General features: G+C 35.6%; 1 protein-coding gene across 5 annotated transcripts in view; it reads right to left on the bottom strand.

Moving 5' to 3' along the window:
* Positions 1-5,795: 5,795 nt before the first annotated feature.
* LOC131075949 (MADS-box protein JOINTLESS-like) overlaps positions 5,796-20,431 on the bottom strand; it is a 93,948-nt gene continuing 79,312 nt past the window's right edge. For all 5 annotated transcript variants that reach the window (XM_059211987.1, XM_059211986.1, XM_059211985.1 and 2 more), the window contains one exon: positions 5,796-5,985. In XM_059211987.1, the coding sequence (XP_059067970.1) occupies positions 5,863-5,985 (123 nt within the window). In that variant the 3' untranslated portion in view covers positions 5,796-5,862. The remainder of the gene's footprint in view (positions 5,986-20,431) is intronic.

Below are 20,431 nucleotides of genomic sequence, written 5' to 3'. Positions count from 1 at the left end.
AAATTAGTAGTTTAGAAAGTAGACTCGAAGCACTCCGACTCTTGTTCTTGTTGCATCTTCAAATTTTGGAGTGTAATTAGGTTCAATTGGTCATTGAAGTTCAGACTTAGCTGATTTCAAAAAAAAAGTGGCATCTTAAGACCCCCTTTTGGTACCGCAACTTGGTGCATATACCCTTTATAATTAATGTATGTACAATGGGCCACTTGCAAACAAGAGCAAAGTAGGATTCTGATTTCAAGATTATAACTACTACAGATAGGCTAGATACAATAGTCAAACCAATAATGCACAAGATCTAAATTAAGATCCAAGCAAATTACAAGTACCAAATAGGCCAAAAAGACCTAATTCTGAAAGTAAAATTTCTACTAAAAAATGGTGAAAAACTAATTTAGCATCACGTGAAAGTAGACAAAAAATTATGCACTTTCAAAAAAGCAACACCTGAAAAGGAGTTCGTATGAGCCTTAATGGAGCCCAAGAAGGTGTAGAATTGAGGATTGGATAGGTACAGTTGTGAAAAACTAGAAATTTAAAAAAACTATCCACCGAAATCAGAAACTAACCACACCATTGTGGACAACACAAAAAAATAGCCCAAATAAAAAAAAAAATTACAATGAAAAAGACCTCAAAGTGACCAAGCTATGAGCCTTTGAAGTTTGACTACAAAATAAAAAAGCTCAATGGAGAGGGGTCAATTTTTTTCATAAGTGTTGATGCATTACAAACAATAATAATTTATAGGTTTAAATTTCACTACCATATGGTCATCATGCTAAAATCCTCCTTGCCTGTGTGGCAGTCCGTACTACATGGACTATTGATGTGGTTGTATGATCAACGACACGTGGCAAGTTGACGTGGAAAATCTGCATAGCAAATGTGTCAGGTGATGTGGCAGGTCGAGTCACTATCCGTAAGATAATTGGATGTATAGTTGATGATGTGGCACCTATGTTGCATGTACAAACAAGATGAATGGCACCAACTGGGCACTTACATTGTCGAATTTAATATTGGCGTGTGTCCTAAGTAGGTTGGCATGGACAAATGAAAACTTGTTGTGTGGTGTTACTGGTGGTGTTGTTGTGTCATGTGAGCTAATGGAAGATAGCCAAAAGGCGTAGCAATGTCTTGTCGCTGGTATTGGTGGTAAGTAGCAAACGGTAGCTTGCGTTGGTTGTGGGGTGTCGCACGAAGCTATTGGGAAGAGGATGTTGAGCTATTGTCTAACAGAGGTGGAGCGACCAATGACTGGGATGAGGCTCGAGAAAAGTAGACCGGACGGGTGGAGAGGCAACACAGTAGCATAGGAGGTAGTGGGTGCGGTTGTGTAGCAGGGGCCGACAACATGGGCACTCAATAGGCAGCTTGTTCGAAGGAACCAGGGGTTGAGCAATGGTTGCCAAGAAGTTGCGAAGCTATGAGCTTGGGACAAAAGCGGATGGTAGGTATAGTTGCTTGAAAGAGACGACAGGTGTTGAAAAGTACAACCAACAAAGGAGCATGAGCCTACAAAAGAAATAGAGGCAAGTATGGATCAACAGTAGGGATCTAAAGACCCCTAATTTAATTTTTTTAATTTTTTTAATTTAAAAATACTTTTACAAATAACTTTTTAAAAATTATGAATTGAAAAATGTGTTGGCATATGATGATATGATGATAATGTATGTTGTCATTGATGTCAATAAGTATAGGTGAACCGGTATGAAGATTGAAAGAAGTTGTTGTTTATGTTCAAGTAGGAGAACCGGTATGAAGAGATGTAGTGGACCGGTGTTAGGGTTTCACTAAGTGTGACTACCGGTTGGTAGTCTCAGCTCTAGGGTTTCCGGTTTGGCAATCTAGCTTGTGTGATGCAACCGGTGACATTCTGTGATGAGTTAGCTAAGAGATAAGGATGAGATCGAGATGCCATGTCATTTTTGTGTACATGAAGGATTTCCTTGAGGATCTTGCATGTGAAGATCGATTGCATTAAATGTGTACCTCATGAATGAACATTCTTAGTGGTGTGTGAAGAGAGCGTGATGGGTTAATGATTTCCATATGCGGTGAAGAATGGATGATGCAGAATGACTTATGATCTGTTTGAGATTGTTTTATTCTATGCAAAGTGTGAGAACGGTCAAGATTGGACCGCTTGTAATTGTAAACCTAAAATGTTTAGGGTTTAGGGTTTATGCTACTGACCTAACTGTTGTCTATAAGGTCAATGAGTTTTGATATTGTAAGTGTTGGCAAATGTTGTGTTTGTATCCGAGTGATGAGATACTTGCCAGACTAGTAAGTGGAAAACTGTAGTGTGATTGCAGAGTAGAGTTGAAAAGGATCTGCCTTAGCATGTAGTGTTGTTATCACATCAAAGCTTTACCTGTTGTCTTCTAACCATTTGAACAGTAGGAAAATCCCTTTACCAGGTAGCTTTAACAAGCTTATTGCAAATCCTCTAACCAGGTGACTCAAGATCATTGAGTTCTTCAAATCCTCTAGCAAGGTAACCTTTAACAAGGTATATAGCCATCCCTTAACCAGGTGATCTTTAATAGAATCGGTTCCTAACAAAACCTTATTGTAAAGTCTTTAACTAAACTAGGCTCCTAACAGAGCGAGCTTCAAAAGAGTTCAAAAATAAGCTTGTGGGTATTCATCCCCATCGTGGTTTTTCCCATTTGGGTTTCAACGTGAAAAATCTATGTGTTATGAGTTGTGCATTTTTCATGTGATGATTGTGCAATCTTTGTTTAAGTGATTATGCAGGCAAAGTTAATGGCTATGGTATTACTAATACAACACATGCATGAGTATATTAGTGAAGTAGTTATCAAGTGTTGAATGTAAAAAAAATTGTACTGTATTGCCTAATAGGCGAATTTTTTTCCTTGATGCCCTGAAAATGACTTTTGCCCAATATAGGCAAATTTATAGTCAAAATTTATGGAAACAGCCTCCTGGACTCAATGGTGATATCGTATTTGGTGTAGGAAACTCCCAAAAGATGTTTCTCCTTAAATCTAAATATCAAATGCACCAAGATCTCTCCAAAATGGCTACCAAATGGAGCCCCAATGGCTCTAATACCATGTAAGATTTTCTCAATAATAACCAAGATCTAGAGCCCAATGAATAGCACAACACAAGAGAGACAAAGAATTATAAGAGTAAATTGTATTCTCATCAAGATGCAAAAATGGATCAACTCGATAAACCATACAATGGAGATGAGCCTACTTATAAAGGCAAGGCCATTTGGATATGAGAAAACACAATCATGACGTGTCCCAATAAAATACAAGGGTAGGTACGAGAAATAATAAAATATTTTACAAGAGGTGGATCACCCACCGAAGGTGGAATGTCACAACAAGATATCACCACAAAAGGTGAAATTTCTCCTACAACCAACTTCCATAGATGCGCACTTCCCTGAGAGTCTCATATGCAAACTACTATGAATGCATTAACCTAAGTCAACTTAAGTAAAGTGTAATTATGAGACATAATTTATACCAAGAATTTGCAAGAGTTGATTTTGATGATTTGTTCATGATTGGTTTTCTTGGCCTTCTAAAATGAAGTGTTTTGTATCAATTATGCTATGTGAATATTCTTTTGATGTGCCAAGGAGAAAGAAGTATTTGGGAATGTTGCTGGATGCTCAAGGAGCATTCTTGCATGCTCCATGTGATGCTAGAATGATTTGTTTCTTGTGTTTCAAGGTAACTATTATAATTTGATCGACAAAAGTTGTTCTCTTGCTCATGGTGTATCCTTCGGTGTCGACACCTGCATTGAAGGTTGTGTATCATTGTATTTGAGTCCTACTTTGGCTTGTGAGGATCAAAATAATTTGATATATTCATTTAAAAGATATATTTTGGGCTAACTAGTAATGTGCTGGATGGCTTATATACATGTTATCTTGTTTACCGACTTTGGAGGATGTGTGCTAGCATGTGAAAAGTTTGAGGTAACTTAAAAACATGTGATACGATTATTTTAGATCCTCTCTATCTCATACATTGGATTGCTTTCACCACAAGTATGTTTTGGTGGTTGACTTGAAAAAACCTATGTTTTCCCTCTTCTTTGGCCAACCTAATTGATGGTATATGTAGAAGATCAAATTAGTGTTGATGGAATGGATGAGTGTGTCAATCAATATATACAGTATGCTTACATGATCATATCATTTACAAAGTTATTGATGTGAAGTTGTGGTAGTGTGTGGTGATTGTTCTAAATTTGGTCACTTGAGATAGAGATTCAAGGCTAGCTTCATACTTGGAGATTTGGATGTAGTCTTGCTAAAGGCATAATCATCTTGATTCATATGTTCATGTACCTTGCTCGGAGATAGTGTATATCCTTAGCAAGTTTTGTATCTTTCCCAAAGGTAGTGCGTCTCAGCTTGCAAGTCTCATGTATCTTTCCCTAATGTAGTCACCTCATCTTGGAAGTCTCTAAGGGAGCAATGTGCTTTCTTGGTAGTGAGCCTAAAATATTATTGTAATATTTCTTACATATTATGAGTTGTTTCTCACTGTGGTTTTTCCCAGTTTGGGTTTTCAACATAACTCTGGTGTTCTCTTGTGCATGACAATTTATTGTTTTATCTTTCATTGATGTTGATAAGATTAAGGCTAGGTTGACATTGAATTGAGGTATAAAGCTTAAGTGTTTGTTCAAAGACTGATTCACCCCCAACCCCTCTTAGTCTCGAGGTGTGTTTAACATGCACCATGCCAAAGCTCGTGCTAGGATATCAACTCATGCTATGTGGAGATATAAAGAATCACACCCATATAAGAGGAGGTTTCACATCATAATGAAGAGAAAGGTGACAACAAAGAGATTGAACTCTTAATTACCATGCCCAATAGTCTAAACCAACAAACTAGCTATAGCTCAAAAAAGATTGATGTCCAAAAAAATTATTGTACATGGCCTAGGAAGCATATACATGTAATCCAAAAGAAATCAACCTTCATGAATCCTTGGTTATTTTTTATTTAATTTCCATCCATTCAAATAAGCTAGCAAGGAGGACTTGCTAGCACATAAAAATCAAGAGGGATTGATTATTATATGTAATAGTATTAATGTCTAATATTGTAATTTATCTTTCTCAATAAAGTTCTCCTTCTTTGTCTTGTATCAAGTGCATATTAGGTCAAAGCTATGCTAGCATAAAATGATCCTTCCCATAAGAACATATCAACACATCATTCTCCTTATTCAGGAAATATTTTGTTTTATCTTAATTTATGCATTAATAGTCGATTTTCTTATCCATGCCTAAAATTTAGCACAAAAACTACAAAAATTCCTCCACGTCCAAATAACTCCAACCTAGTTAATCTTAATTTTAAAATAAATCTCTCATTTTTAGCTTAAATTGTCCTCTCTTCATTGCCCCGACCACTACAACAAATTTCCACTTTTCCAAATGTTGTGTTGGATGATTTGAACAGGCTTTGTCTCCCTTCAATTTTTTTTTGTCTTCACTAATGTAAATATGAACATGCAATTGCTTTCCAATACAAATGAATTTCAAGTAACAATCTAATTTGATTGTTTTCCTAGAATTCCAATAAAAACATACATATATAAAAAGCAACTTAAACCTCATAAAAATTGTAATATAAGAGCTACAAGTATTGATATTCACAAAATTAGAATTATTTGTCTTTCAACTTTGTATTACAAGTAAACACTTGACAAGAAAGACTAAGCATAAAATAATTTCATAAAGGTAACTCTACCTACTACCTTAGGTGTGATACACCTTCAAAATTGCCTAAAAAATGCTCATACAATAAGCTATAGATCTGTGATGAAGTTTCCAACTTATCACAAATCATAAATACAAGAACCAAGGTTCACAATACTCAAAAATGTATCTGAAATGTTTTGGAACAACAATATTTTAGGAAGAATTTGTAGACCACAATGCTTAGAAGTTTCCACAATCACCTTCAATGTGCAAAGACAAGATTGGAGCATTTCCTTAGGTAAGCGATTTGCAAAAAAAATTATTCCTTCACCAAAAGACACATATAATACCTTGAAAAGAGCAGCATGAGGAATACACTGAAATGATAGCCAAATTGATACTTAGAATTCTCACTGAGTTATGATCAATATTTTATTTCCCAGTTTCTCATAAAAAAGCACACTAACACTCAAAAAAACCATCTAATAACTACCAAACTTGAACAACACTCCAAAAGGACTCAAACCAAATTAAAATATGAACACTGGTATTAGAAAACTAAATAAATTTTCATCTCATTCAAATTCAAAGTAACCCATAAGCCAACATCACTATATTTCTAAAACCAAGAACACTAAGTAGCTAGGGTGGGTCTCTCACCACCAAAACCAACAAACAAGAAGAGAGTTTTCATCCTCAACCAACAAAACAATAATTCCATGAGCTCATTATATAACTATAACACAAAGTTGTCAATTCATCTACATGCAAATGAGAGCTCAAACTCATATTTGTAAAGTGAGACAAGAATTAGGGCAACTTGCATTTGAACTTTATTGTTTTTGCCTCTCATTTCACTTTATGAAATAACATCAAATTTTCCCCAAGAGTTTCGACCATTTTTGAGCTCATAACATAATTATTTAAACCACTTTATCTTTCCTTTAATCTGTTGGAATCCAAGAACACTGAGAGGGGGGGTGAATCAGTGTTCTCCCGGAATGATTAATTTTAACCTTATTAGCACAACAACTTAGTAACTATTATGCATAAAATCAAATAACAAGAAGTAATAATGCAACCACAAAGATGAACACCATAACACCACAAATTTATATGTCAAAAACCTCAAGGAGGAAAAACCACGATGGGATTGGAGACCCACAATATCTATCCACTGATCAGATGAATAAATATTACAAATAAGGGGCCTGCACATGAAAGAAGGCCAACAACCTAGAGGACACTTCTTATCACAAAAGAAGCCTCACTGACTACAAGAAATCTTCGGACTACAATCCGGAAAGAAGAGTGAACTACAAGAATACCATCTCCTATGTCTGAGTACAGTTCCGGTTAAGCACAATACCAGAGGTCTTAAACCTCTTACTCAAACCCAATTCGATCACCTATGATCGACCAAATCTTCTACATATAATTACAACTTTATTCGCACATAGATAATCTCATAACCCATGATTGATGATCTACAAAGAGATCTTACATCATATTTATACAAACCCAAGACCTAAACAATTAGGTCAGCCACCTAAAAGTAATACAATAAATCCATTACATAAACCCACAAACCAATGATAACCCAAGTCGGCCTAAGACCGAAACAACATTAACCAAACAATAAATCCAACCCATAACACATTGGGAGAATCCACCAACACATTACATAAACCGGTCCATAACCTAACAAGATAGCACTAGACCTAAAATAGGTTACCATAAGCCAAATGTAACACCACTGATCAACTAGAACATGAACATGATAACCATCAGCATCCTGAGAACCTTCTAGAAGCTGCACCAACACCACTTATCGAATCCATCAAAAGATCTTCAACAAAGCTCTGTCGGTAAAACCCTTACCAGTAACCAAAAGGCTTACTAGAACATATGATAGTTTTTGGATCACCAAATCCCAAACCAACTGAATGTGACACGCACATGAATGACTGAACCAAACCATTTCCACCAACCTGAACATACCGGAGAATACCGAAGATGATCTCCCGATCAACATCACAATCCAAGCACTCTACCGGAACCCGGTAGACAACCAAACAATCTAGTGTTGACATCAATGACAAACATCAATGGAACACATAATCAATTCCTCCAAATTGCCAATAATCTCCCCCTTTGGCATTGATGGCAACACTAGATGTGAAAAACATCCAAATGCCAAACAAGTCTCCCCCAATGGAAGACATCCAACAAATGATATATCAATGAAATTCTGAACCAATTAAACATCCATAGACCAAGCTCCCCCACTAACTGATATCTCTGTTAAGCTCAGTTTTTCACATGTATATCTCTCCCCTTTGACATCAATGCTAGAAATCTGACATAAACATCAAAGAAAAACCATAGATCCTCTGAACCACACAACTTACTACTCCCACTGAGTAGTAGCACCAACTCATCAATCCAGAGTGAATGATAGTTTTGATAATACATACTAGACTGATGCCAATTAACATCACTTAAGTCTCTATGAGAGGGGTAGAGATCCCAATCTGTCTCTAAAGTACTCAAATGATTCCTTGGGCAAAGGTTTAGTGAAGATATCTACAATTCGCTCTTTAGTGTTCACATAAACCAATCTGACTTCATTTGCTTCTACCTTTTCCTTCAAAAAGTTATTCTTGATTGATATGTGCTTTGTCTTAGAATGAAATACCAGATTCTTTGATATGTCAATAGCAATAGAGTTATCATAGTGAATAACTATCGGTTCATCACAATCTACCCTTATATCTTTCAACATTTGCTTCATCCATAGAACTCATGTACAACTAGTAGAAGCAGCAACATGCATGACTATTTCTTGTTGATCCATGAAACAAGTTACTTTCCAAGAAAGAAAACTCTACCAGATGTGCTTTTCCGGTCATCTATATCTCCAGCCCAATCTGCATATATATATGCACATAGTGTAAAGTCATCATCTTTAGGATACCATAAACCATATTCAGTTGTTTCTTGAGAATAACTGAATATCCTAAATATCGAAGCAGAAGATTCATCATAATTAATTCCTTCCTTCTAAGAATATCCTTTGTAGACCAATCTAGTCTTGTTCCTCACAACTTGTCCATCTTTTTTCAATTTATTCCTAGAAACCCATTTAGTTCCAATAACATTCTTATTTTTAGGTTGGGGAATTAAAGTCCATGTGTTGTTATTTTCTATCTGATCCAATTCCTCTTCCATAGCTTTCATCCAACATTCATCCTTACATGCTTCAACTACTGATACTGGTTCAATTTGAGAAATTAAGAATATCTCTTCAACTACCAGCCTTCTCCTTGTCATCACTCCTTCTCTCTTGTTTCCAATGATCTGATCTTTTGAATGATTCAACCATACCTAGGAGTCTTCTGACTTTCTATTTTTCTGCTCTACTCTTCAATTACAATTGAATTTTATGATACTACCAGGGTGACTGGTTCAACATTTTGTTCTGGTGCAGGCATTACCAGATTAGTTATTATCATTTCCACTTCCGGTTCTCTCTCATAAGTTTTGATTTCACCTCTGTACTGCTCATCCATCTTGACATTAGTGCTCTCCACAATTCTCTGCAATCTTTTGTTATAACATCTATATGCTTTTCTTTCATTTGAACAACCAAGAAATATCCCTTCATCATATTTAGGATCAAACTTTCCAATGGAATCATCTCTTTAGATATAGCATTTACTACCAAAGATTCTGAAGTACTTAACTATAGGTGTATGGCCAAACTATAACTCATAAAGTGACTTACTCGTAAACCAAACCACATCTAAGATCCCACAAATCTTCTTCGGTTAACCTTCAAACTGACATCTCCAATGTCTGAAATAGGCTTTCAGACCACTACCAGGGGCAATGCAAGATTTGTCATCAATTTGCCTCCCCCTAAAGCTAATGCCTTAGTTACCGAATCAATTTCCTGCTAGTGCAGGAACATTCTGCTCTGCCGGTTGAGTAACCAAGGTATTTGCTTCTACCGGTTGATTCTCAGACATTCTAATCCACTTCTCCTCATTCTCCTTCCCGATATCATCAACTTTTTGCTTTCCCTTCCCATTGGATTTGTCATTTCTTGTCGATAGGTTCTTGCTTCTGCAAAATTTAGCAATGCGTCCTAATTTGTTGCATGCATAACAAGTGACATTTCTCTTTTGAATTGCTTTGTTGTAACCTTGATCATTTCTTGACCTACATTGATTAGCCATATGTCCAAACTTTCCACATGCATTCCATTTTACATTCATTCTACAATCTATTGTCGTATGACCATACTTTTTGCAATTGAAACACTGACCGGTAAATGAATTGTTGTTCTGATTGACTCTATATCTCCATTGACTTTCCATATGGCTAAACTTATTACAAACAAAGCATCCAACATTAAATTTATGTGCATTCGGTTGTCTTATCAATGACCTTTGATTCCGGTTAACTAGTGGATTCTCCTGATTGTTCTTCTCACTGGATGTATCATCCTGATTTGCAATACCAGAGCTTTCTCCATGCTCAAATCCAAGACCTCTAGTGTCTCCACTGTCCCTTTGATTCTTCAATAATTCATCAATCTTTGCAGAACTGACTTTGAACTTGTCTTTGTACTCATTTGCAGAATCCAGATCACCTCTTAGGACTGTCACCATTCTTTCCAACTCTTGCTCATTGTTCTGAGGTTGTACTAATTCAGTTCTCAATATATCATTCTCATGTGCTAACCTAATGCATTCTTAAGATCTATCTTTTAGAGATTTAGCAAGATTTTCTTCATTCTTCTTCCAATCCTCAATATTCTTGGACATCCCCATAGTTAGGGCTTGCATTTCATTCTTCATGACACCATTTTCTTGACTCAGCTTCTGACATAGTTCCTTAAGAGCATTCATTTCTTCATCATCCTGATTTTGTAATTGATCACAAAGTTTTTTCCTTTTGGCTTGTGCAAATGACAACCTCTCTTGTAGAGTAAAGATAAATTCTTTCACAGATCTCAACCCATCTTGCAGCTTCATGTTCTTCAATCTTTTAGCATCATAGTCTTCAAGTGCTACTTCAAGTTCCTTCCTCAAACTCATCTACATGGATTTTGGATATAGGATCTTCCTCAAGCGATTAGACTTATTCCAAGGCACTAGGCTCTAATACCAATTGTTGGAATCTAAGAACACTGAGAGGGGGGGTGAATTAGTGTTCTCCCAGAATGATTAATTTTAACCTTATTAGCTCAACAATTTAGTAACCAATATGCATAAAAGCAAATAACAAGAAGTAATAATGCAACCACAAAGATGAACACCATAACACCACATATTTATACGTGGAAAACCTCAAGGAGGAAAAACCATAGTGGGATTGGAGACCTATAATATCTATCCACTGATCAGATGAATAGATCTTACATATAAGGAGCCTACACATGCAAGAAGGCCAATAGCCTAGAGCACACTGCTCATCACAAAAGGAGCCTCACTAACTACAAGAAATATTCAAACTACAATCCAGAAAGAAGAGTGAACTACAAGAATAACATCTCCTTTGCCTGAGTACAGTTCTGATTAACCTTAATACTGAAGGTCTTAAACCTCTTACTCAAACCCAATTCGATCACCTATGATCGAGCAAATCCTCTGCATATGGTTAACACTTTATTCATACACAAATAATCCCATAACCCATGATTGATGATCTACAAAGAGATCTTACATCATATTTATACAAACCCAGGACCTAAACAATTAGGTCGGCCACCTAAAAGATAATACAATAAATCGATTACATAAACCCATAACCCAAGTCATCCTAAGACCAAAACAACATTAACCAAACAATAAATCCAACCACTAACGCATCGGGAGCATCCACCAACACGTTACATAAACTGGTCCATAACCTAACAAAATAGCACCAGACCTAAAATAGGTTGCCATAAGCCAAATGCAACACCACCAATCAATTGGAACATGGACATGATAACCATCAGCATCTTGAAAACCTTCTAGAAGTTGCACCAACACCACTTATCGAATCCATCAAAATATCTTCAACAAAGCTCTTCCGGTAAAACCCTTACCGATAACCAAAAGGCTTACTAGAACATTTGATAGCTTCCGAATCACCAAATCCCGAACCAACTGAATGGGACACCCACATGAATGACCGAACCAAATCATTTCCACCAAACTGAACGTATCGGAGAATATCGAAGATTATCTCTAGATCAAGATCACAATCCAAGCACTCTACCAGAACCCGATAGACAACCAAACAAGCTAGTGTTAACATCAATGCAACACATAATCAATTCCTCCAAATTGCCAACATAATCTTTTAAATTCACTCAAAATATAGAAATATTTTAAATTCACAAAACTCCTATTCTTTGAATTAAGAGGAGATAGAATCCAAGACCAAGTGCTAAAAATAACACTCTCAAAATAGCAAGAACTACCCAAACACTAAAATTAAATATGCTACACATTGAACCTAAGAGGAGACAAAAGTTATAACCAACTATGAAATATAGTGGCTATTATAAATAGTTACTACCAAAAAAAAGAATTTGCTAAAAATAGTAAGTCAGCCAAAAAACTCCCAACTAACCAATCGATGTCCAAATTGACACTCTAGAAAGTTTTGCTCGTGTCCATTAATCTGGCTTAATACATTAGCGACAACAAAATACTCCTCCAATCCTCTTGAAACCAACCTAGAAAGCTAACACTAGGGTACAAAAATTCTATTTTTTATTTGCATACAAGAATTTTTATAATAAACCCAAATCTACAATTAGATTAATGATCTAATTTTTTCGCTAAAACAAATAAATTTTAAATTAGTATTATTGAATTTAGGAAAAGTAGAAAAAATCCTTTTATTTGAACCCAAAAATTTCAGAAATGCATTACAATCATTTTTCTTCTATTTTCTAGAGATAAAGTTGAAATAACTTTGTAGATTGAAATAAAAATTACCTCAAAATTTGTTCAAGCCCTAGCCATCCTCAAATATGGCATCAAACCCCCAAAATATATCAATGCAAGGTCTAGTTTTGTATTGTTGTCCTTAAGAATGCTAAAAAAATTGAGATACCATGTTGAAGTTACTCGAAATGTCAATATTCAACTCCAAATTTTATCTCTAAATCAACCTCCAAATCTGATAAACAATTGCAACCCTAAAAAATTAATGTGCTAAGGCTTGACAGACCAAATCTCTTTCACTAAAACACTCCTTTCTAACTTGCAGTGGCCCACATATCTATCTAAAACTAAGAATGCTCAAGGGTTTCAAACCTAAAGCCAAGTTGCAACAACAATAAATAGAAAAATCACCACATAACAAGCTCTAAAAGAACCCTAGTGAGTTATATAATAACTTCCAAAAAGATGAATTAATATGAACCCTTAACTCACCACCTCTTAATCTAATGCTCCATATTGAAACCCTAAAACATGAGTCAATAAGATCCTAAAAAACCCATGCCTCCTTTGCCATTTTATCTTACACTTTTTAAGATCACTTAAAGTACATGAAAAGGGGACAATTTAAGTCTTTTAGCTAGGAGTCATTTAAGTTGCATAAAAAATGTGCTTACAATTTAAGAAAAGAATAAAATACAAGCCAAATACTTCATATCCAATAATGCCCTATGTGCTCTTCCTCTTGCATAATCCAAGTAAAGGGAAACTTATTAGTCCGCATGGTTTGTGTTGAGGATATTACAATCCTCCCCATCCAAAGAATGCTTTCCCTCAAGCATTTGTAGTCTAGGATACTTAAGAATCTCCTCTTCTTCCCATGCTACATCCTCCAAAGGTATTTTTTTCATGTTGATGAGATATTCTGAAATTACTTTATTCCTTAGCCTTTTCTCTCTTACTTGAAAAACTATTTTTGAAATGAGTATCAGTTTATCTTCTTCATCTATGGGAGGCAATTCTATAGAAGGAGTCGCATGTTGTCCAAGAGCCTTCTTGAGGCATGACACATGGAATACATTGTAAATTTTGGTTGTATTTGGTAATTCTAACTCATATACTACTTCACCAATTCCTTTGACCATGTTGAAAGGCCCATAAAACCTCAATTTGTGCTTCTTCTTGCCACTTACTTTCAATTAGGATTGTCTATAAGGTTGAAGATGTAGAAATTTCATGTTACCCACCTCAAAAGAACTCTCAACTCGATAGCAATCAACATATTTTTTTGATGTTCTTGTGCAATATGAATATTATTCTTAAGTACCTTAAGGATATATATTGATTCTCTTTAGCCCACTCAAAAAAATATGGTGCTCTAGAATTTGAAAAAACCAGATCCATAAATATAAAAGCTTCATAACCATAAAGATTTTTGAAAGCAGTCCTACCTATTCTCATATGATATGTAATGTTGTAACATAATTATGCCAAAAGCAACCACTTTGTCCATGCTTTTTGCTGCCCTTGGACATAGTTTCCCAAATAGCCTTCAATATATTTATTTATAATCTCAATTTGATCATCCGCTAGTGGATGCTAACTAGTGTTATGTTCAAGTTCTGTAACAGCCAGCAAGTGTTGATGAATATGCAATCTCTACTACTTACAACCCTCTTCGACACATCATTAAGTTTGAACACTTGTTCCAAAAACAAACCAACAATTCGTGGTGCATTAAACTCAAGAGGCATTGGCATAAAATGAACATATTTATTGAGTTCGTCCACCACAACAAAAATATAGTCCTTACCATTGACCTTGGATAGCCCAAAAATAAAATCTGTTGATATTTGTTCCCATGTTTTATTGGAAATAGGAAGTGGATGTAACAGTCCTGCTGAAATTCTTGTGTTTATGGATATCATTTTGTGCTCTTGAATCATTTCCACCATAAAGATTTGGTGTCTATTCCCTTCTACCTCTTTAGCTCCTTAAATACTAGCATAAAGGATTTTAAGGATAACCCAGATAGCAACCCTCCCATGCATGAAGGGTGAATGTTTCTCTTAATACAACCATGTCAAGGCCTCCTCTGTGCAACATTCTATCACTGAGATTTCAAACTCAGAAGATGAGTATGAAAACTCAGAAGATGAGTATGAAAACTCAGATCACAATGAAGATGAGGGGTCTGATACAGAGTTGGAAGATGAGATCGATAGGGTTACCTCTGCTAAAGGAAGTGGGAAGGGTAAGGATAAAGATATGGCTTCTGGGTCGGGCAAAAAGACCGCTGGAAAAGGGGTTAAAAGAAATAGGAGTAAGGTGCAGGAGGAGGACAACTGGTTTGAAGAAGATGATGAGGATGATGAGGGGATGGAGACTGAAAGCAAAAATGCTACCCCTCCGCCCAAGAAGAAAACTAAGTGGAGACCTGTCATTTCTGATATCTGCCTATAGAAGGAGGACAATACCTCTAAAGATCCACTCAATTCCTCTTGACCCTAAGAAACAGACTTGTGATTTTGAGAAAGATGGGAAGATGGGGATGGAAGGTGAGACTCTGCCTCCCAATGGCAAAGCTACTGCTGCTGATGTGGACACCCTGGTTAATATTGCTATCTTTCCAGAGTTCAACAAAGGCAACAACATTTCTCCTATGACCATGCTTCATACCGCGAAGAATGGGATGATGAAGTTTTACAAGGTCATTGAATGGCTCTATCCAGAGATGAATAGCTTGAAGACCAAACATGTAAAATCTTCTAGAAAAGTGGATACTTTAGAAGCTGTTGGGATAGGTAATCTCAGGTCCCTGCCTAATTACCTGAATGAATTAACTAAAGCCATCAGTGATGTGAAGGCTATCACTGGAGTGTATGGCTCTCAATTCAAGGTTGTGGAGGCTGGGTTCAATGAATTGGAGAGGAGGGTTCTCAGCCATGAGAATACTCTGAAGAAAATCGGCAGACAAGGCCATAAAATTTTGAAAGCCTCTATCGATAGCTTTAGTGTGATGATTAGCAAACTAGAACAGATCCAATAGGAAAAGAACACAATAGATATTACTAAGGATAAGGTTTCGACCCTTGAAGGGGGGGTTACTGGACATGGGAAGAGAACTCGGGTAAGTATGCGGAAGATGGCTTAGCAAGCCAAGGAGATGGAGGATCTGAAGAGTGTTGTTGCCTCTATGGTCCAATTGGAGCAAGAAGTTGTGGAGCTTTTAAAATTTTTCTCTTAGGTCTCTTTTTCTTTGTTCTGAGTTGTCCCTTTTGTGTTTTTGCATTGTCCTTATGTTTCTTTTGGTGCTCTTGCTGGCTTTTCATCTTTGTTAGCTATCTCCTTTTTGTGTTTTGTTCTATCTTGCTGGGATTTCAATGTTTTATCTATTTTATAATCTGATGTAAAGAGTTTCAGAGCCCCTTCAAAACCTGCTTTTCACTTAATCAAAAACAGTTCTGCTGAAAAAAACTTTGCCATTGTTCCTTTGGCACTCCTAACATTCTGTCACATGTTTGAGAATAGATCTCATCTATTATAAACATAAAATCTATTAAGTACTAGAAAGTAAGCTAAAATGTATAAAAAACAACTGTAATATCCCTCATTTTTTGCAATCTTACAATTGAGTACTATAATTTCTCAACATCCACCACACCGTTGTTTTAAGTTCATCTTTTCTAGATGTTTTTCTCATAGAATATAAAATTGCATGATAAAATAAATTACAATTGCAATAGCAATATCACCAAGGAATGCTTAGAAAACAATATAACTTAGATAGAAGTAAATCAGATCAGATCATGTAAACTGCCGCAGGAATACTAAAATAAGATATAGTAGGCGAGCTTTTACATAGATAGCAAAAGAGATTTTTGCTTGGTGTTGCGAATCGCCAAAATATGTTACAATCTTTTCTCAAAACTCCAATAGCAAAAAAATGGAAGAATAGACAGATTTTAAGAGAGGAATTTCATTAATAAACTCACTAGTTCATACAATAGAGATTGATTCCTTTCCTTTCAACTAGCAACTCCCTCGAAATGTCTCTTTCCTTGACATAACTCAGCAACAAGTAATAAGATCTCATGCCATGAGGTTGAGTATTGGATTCTAATGCAGCAACAAAGGCGAAGTGCCTTCAAAAAGATCAGATATCCCTCTGTCTATAGTAAGTTGATACAAGGAAGAAGACTTCACACTAAATCCACGATTCAATATGAGAGTTTTGCACAGGAAGAGATAGCCACGCCGAGCACAACACACCAATAGTCTCAAGCCTCAAACATGACAAAGACCATGAACTCAAGGGAATAAATCCTGATCCACAATGCTAAACTCTAAAACATGAAGAAATGTCATGATCTCCAAGCAATTCCATTGCTAACTGCCTCAACCGGTAAGAACTACACTAGTACTCCTACATCAGACTCTCGGGGTTAATTGAAAAGTGACTCCCATCACTTGATTTGGTCTGATGATCTGAACAAGTCCACAAGTTGCCTCAACTTCCTCTCCAACCAACCGGTGCATAACCGGGTCCTCCTCCAACAACAGGTTCACAAACTAGCTCTGATACCACTTGATGCAGTCAAGGTAGGGAGATCCAGTGAAGGACATCCAATCCTTGCAGCCTAACACAAACACCATGCAAGATATACCAGTAACCACTAACACAATGCCAAATAAAGAAGAAAATACAACCGGTAACAACACATAATACAAAACCGGTAAATAGTATGAATAAATCTTATAACAACTTGAAGAATTACATATGCCACATGCTAGACTGCAGCCCAAGATTACAAAACAACTCTTACAAATTAGATCTATGATCCCTAGATCATCCTCTCAACAAATCATCATCCGGTAACAACTTCCACTGTTCTGCACTAATCCAGACTTCAGCCATCCTGACTTCAATCTCCCTGGACCAGAATCTCGCTGGAATCAATATAAAAATCAAAGATCTGCAGATCTTCTGCTTGATGAATAGGTCTCTCGTAACAGTCTGCACTGATCCGGACCTCAACCATCCTGACTTCAGTCTCCCCGAACTAGAATCTCTCCGGAAACTACATCTTGCTCGATCTTGAACTTCAGTCTTCTATCTTTCGTCTTCTATCTTCTCAAACGATTCGCCAACTTTTATTTATACCGTTCACAAATAATAATAACTTGATCAAGTTGGCCCAAAGACCAACCAGTTCATGAAGCATGTAAACAATAACAAGTCGGCTCAAATCACTAAGAACATCGTCCAAAATGCATAAAACATCACGCGGTTCTTCGGGAACATCAGAAAAGACTCAAGAAACATAAATCAACGATCTTTAAGTCACAAAGACCAACTGCAACCCGATCCAACTTCGCTCAACACACTGCAAGACTAACCAGTAAGAACATATCGACCAGGCCAATACCAGAATTGATATCTCACCAAAATTAAATCCAAATTCCATGAAACTCGAACATGACAAAGACTACAAACTCAAGGGAATAAATCCTGATCCACAATGCTAAACTCTCAAACATGAAGAAATGCCACGATCTCCAAGGAATTCCACTACTAACTGCCTCAACCAGTAAGAACAACACCAATGCTCCTACATCAAAGGGTATACCCAAATATTGGACAAGTCAAGCATCATTGACTAGTGGTGATAGTAAAAATAAATAAAGAACCATTACCACCATAATTGAAAGACTTTTTATGGAGGAATGTACACTGTTTTTCTTATTTCTAGATTCCTTCTTCACATGTCCTTTCTTACCACAATTCCAACACTTTACTATGCTCTTCCATAGGGTTTTAGAATGTCCTTTAGACTTTGATCTATCTTTCTTCTTATCCCTTAAGCCCCCCATTTTTTAACCTTATTTGTATATGCAAAGAATTTTCATGGATTTATTTCTAATCTATGCTAAAAGTAGAGTAGCAATAATATTATCCATTTTTGACTCTACACCACTACTACTAATGATAATAATCAGATTCTACCAAGCATTAAGTAAAGAGAGAAGTAATAAGATGCATATTCTTCTTCCAGCTTAATATCTACAAAAGCAAGCTTAACCTAAATCAAATTAGACATAGTTAAACAACTTATAATAAAATCACAATATTTCATTTTTTACTGAATACAAACATTTTTTAAGGTATATGTTGTAATAATACTTTCAATTTGATAGATATCGTCTATCCTCATCCATCTATCTTGTAAGGCATAGTCTTCTAAAAAATATTCAAGATGAAATAATCTACAAAATAAATCGAATAGTTCCCTAATCCTTCTTTTCTAATTTCAACCAATATTCATTAGACATATGTGATGGTTTCTTTTCTTATGAAATAAGAAACTAGTGATCTCTAAGTTCTTCAAGTAGATCTTTTACCTTCAACTTTCACATCTCGTATAGGATCTAGTACCACTTAATTTCTCAATTTATATAATATATACAAAGGATTGCAACGTAAGTTGCACCTCAATCCTATGTTTTTTTAATTCTTGATAAATGAAGCTTATTGATTTTTTTAAATTTTATTATTAAAGTTTCAAAATGGAACACTCATTGTGAGGAGAATACAAAAAAATGGTACCAAACTTATTTGTACACTTTATGAATGTCTAAATATTTACGTTCTTGTTGAATACTTATTTTCTTTAACATATATCCTTTTTGGTAGCTCACAATCAATTTAAAGTAGGGAAGAAATGTAATGGTGAAAATTATATACCTTATATATTTCCCATTTATTTTTCACTTATTTTAACCAATTTATTCCTACTATAATGAATAATATGAGAAATGATGTATATTTTGGTTAGAAAATAATTTGTTTCTAACCTAATTCCCTCATTGTACATCGAAAGGGTCTAGATTAAATTTTCATTCTATTTGCACATAGATTTGTCCCTTTTAAAGGATAAATCAAAACCCTCTGTGTCCTATTGATAGAGACAAATATGCAACAAACAGTTGGAGAAATTGCTAAATAAATTAGCAACTTTCCTCTGAATTTTAGAGGTATAGCTCTCTCTTATGATATAATTGGGGTTTTTATAGGGTATACTTTTAACTAGAAAGCAAGAAAGACAAACACACAAAAAGAACAAAGGGAAAGAACATGGCTGAAAAAGACATAAACAGGTGACGCAAAGTTAACCCATTCGTTACACATGATAAATGAACATAAGAAAATGACAAATATTCTTCTCAGATGATATAAATGCATCAAGAATCAAAGTATTGTAAACATATACATCCATAATATAATATGCAGATGAAATCAAGAAATTGATTGTAAATCTCAAAGTAAATGCTAACCAGAAGAACATGCATGAATACAAAGCTTCAAACAATTCCCATTCTTAAAATCACATTCAAATGCACACAGTCTCCATTTTTTGCATATAAAAATTATGTTACTGAAAGGAAAAACATGTTGTCACTTTCAAAAAACCTAATTTAAAAACAACTCAAAAGTGATAACTAATCGATTCTAACTCACGCATCAATGTACAAGGGGGATCATGTTAGACAACTCAAATACCCAGAAGACAACTGAGAGAGGGGGTGAATCAGTTGTCACAGATTACCAGAACATTTAGCAATTAAAACTTTAATACCTGAACCCAAAATATTAATACCGGAATGCTTAAACCAAATATCAGAATAGTAATTAATCCAATTAAGCATAAACAATAATCAGAAAATAAATACCATCCATATGACACCAAGATTTATACAT

This window comes from Cryptomeria japonica, chromosome 10 (genome assembly GCF_030272615.1).
Source record: "Cryptomeria japonica chromosome 10, Sugi_1.0, whole genome shotgun sequence".
Lineage (NCBI taxonomy): Eukaryota > Viridiplantae > Streptophyta > Pinopsida > Cupressales > Cupressaceae > Cryptomeria > Cryptomeria japonica.
The sequence above is the reverse complement of the archived record's forward strand: the minus strand, read 5'-3'. Positions and strand labels throughout refer to the sequence as shown.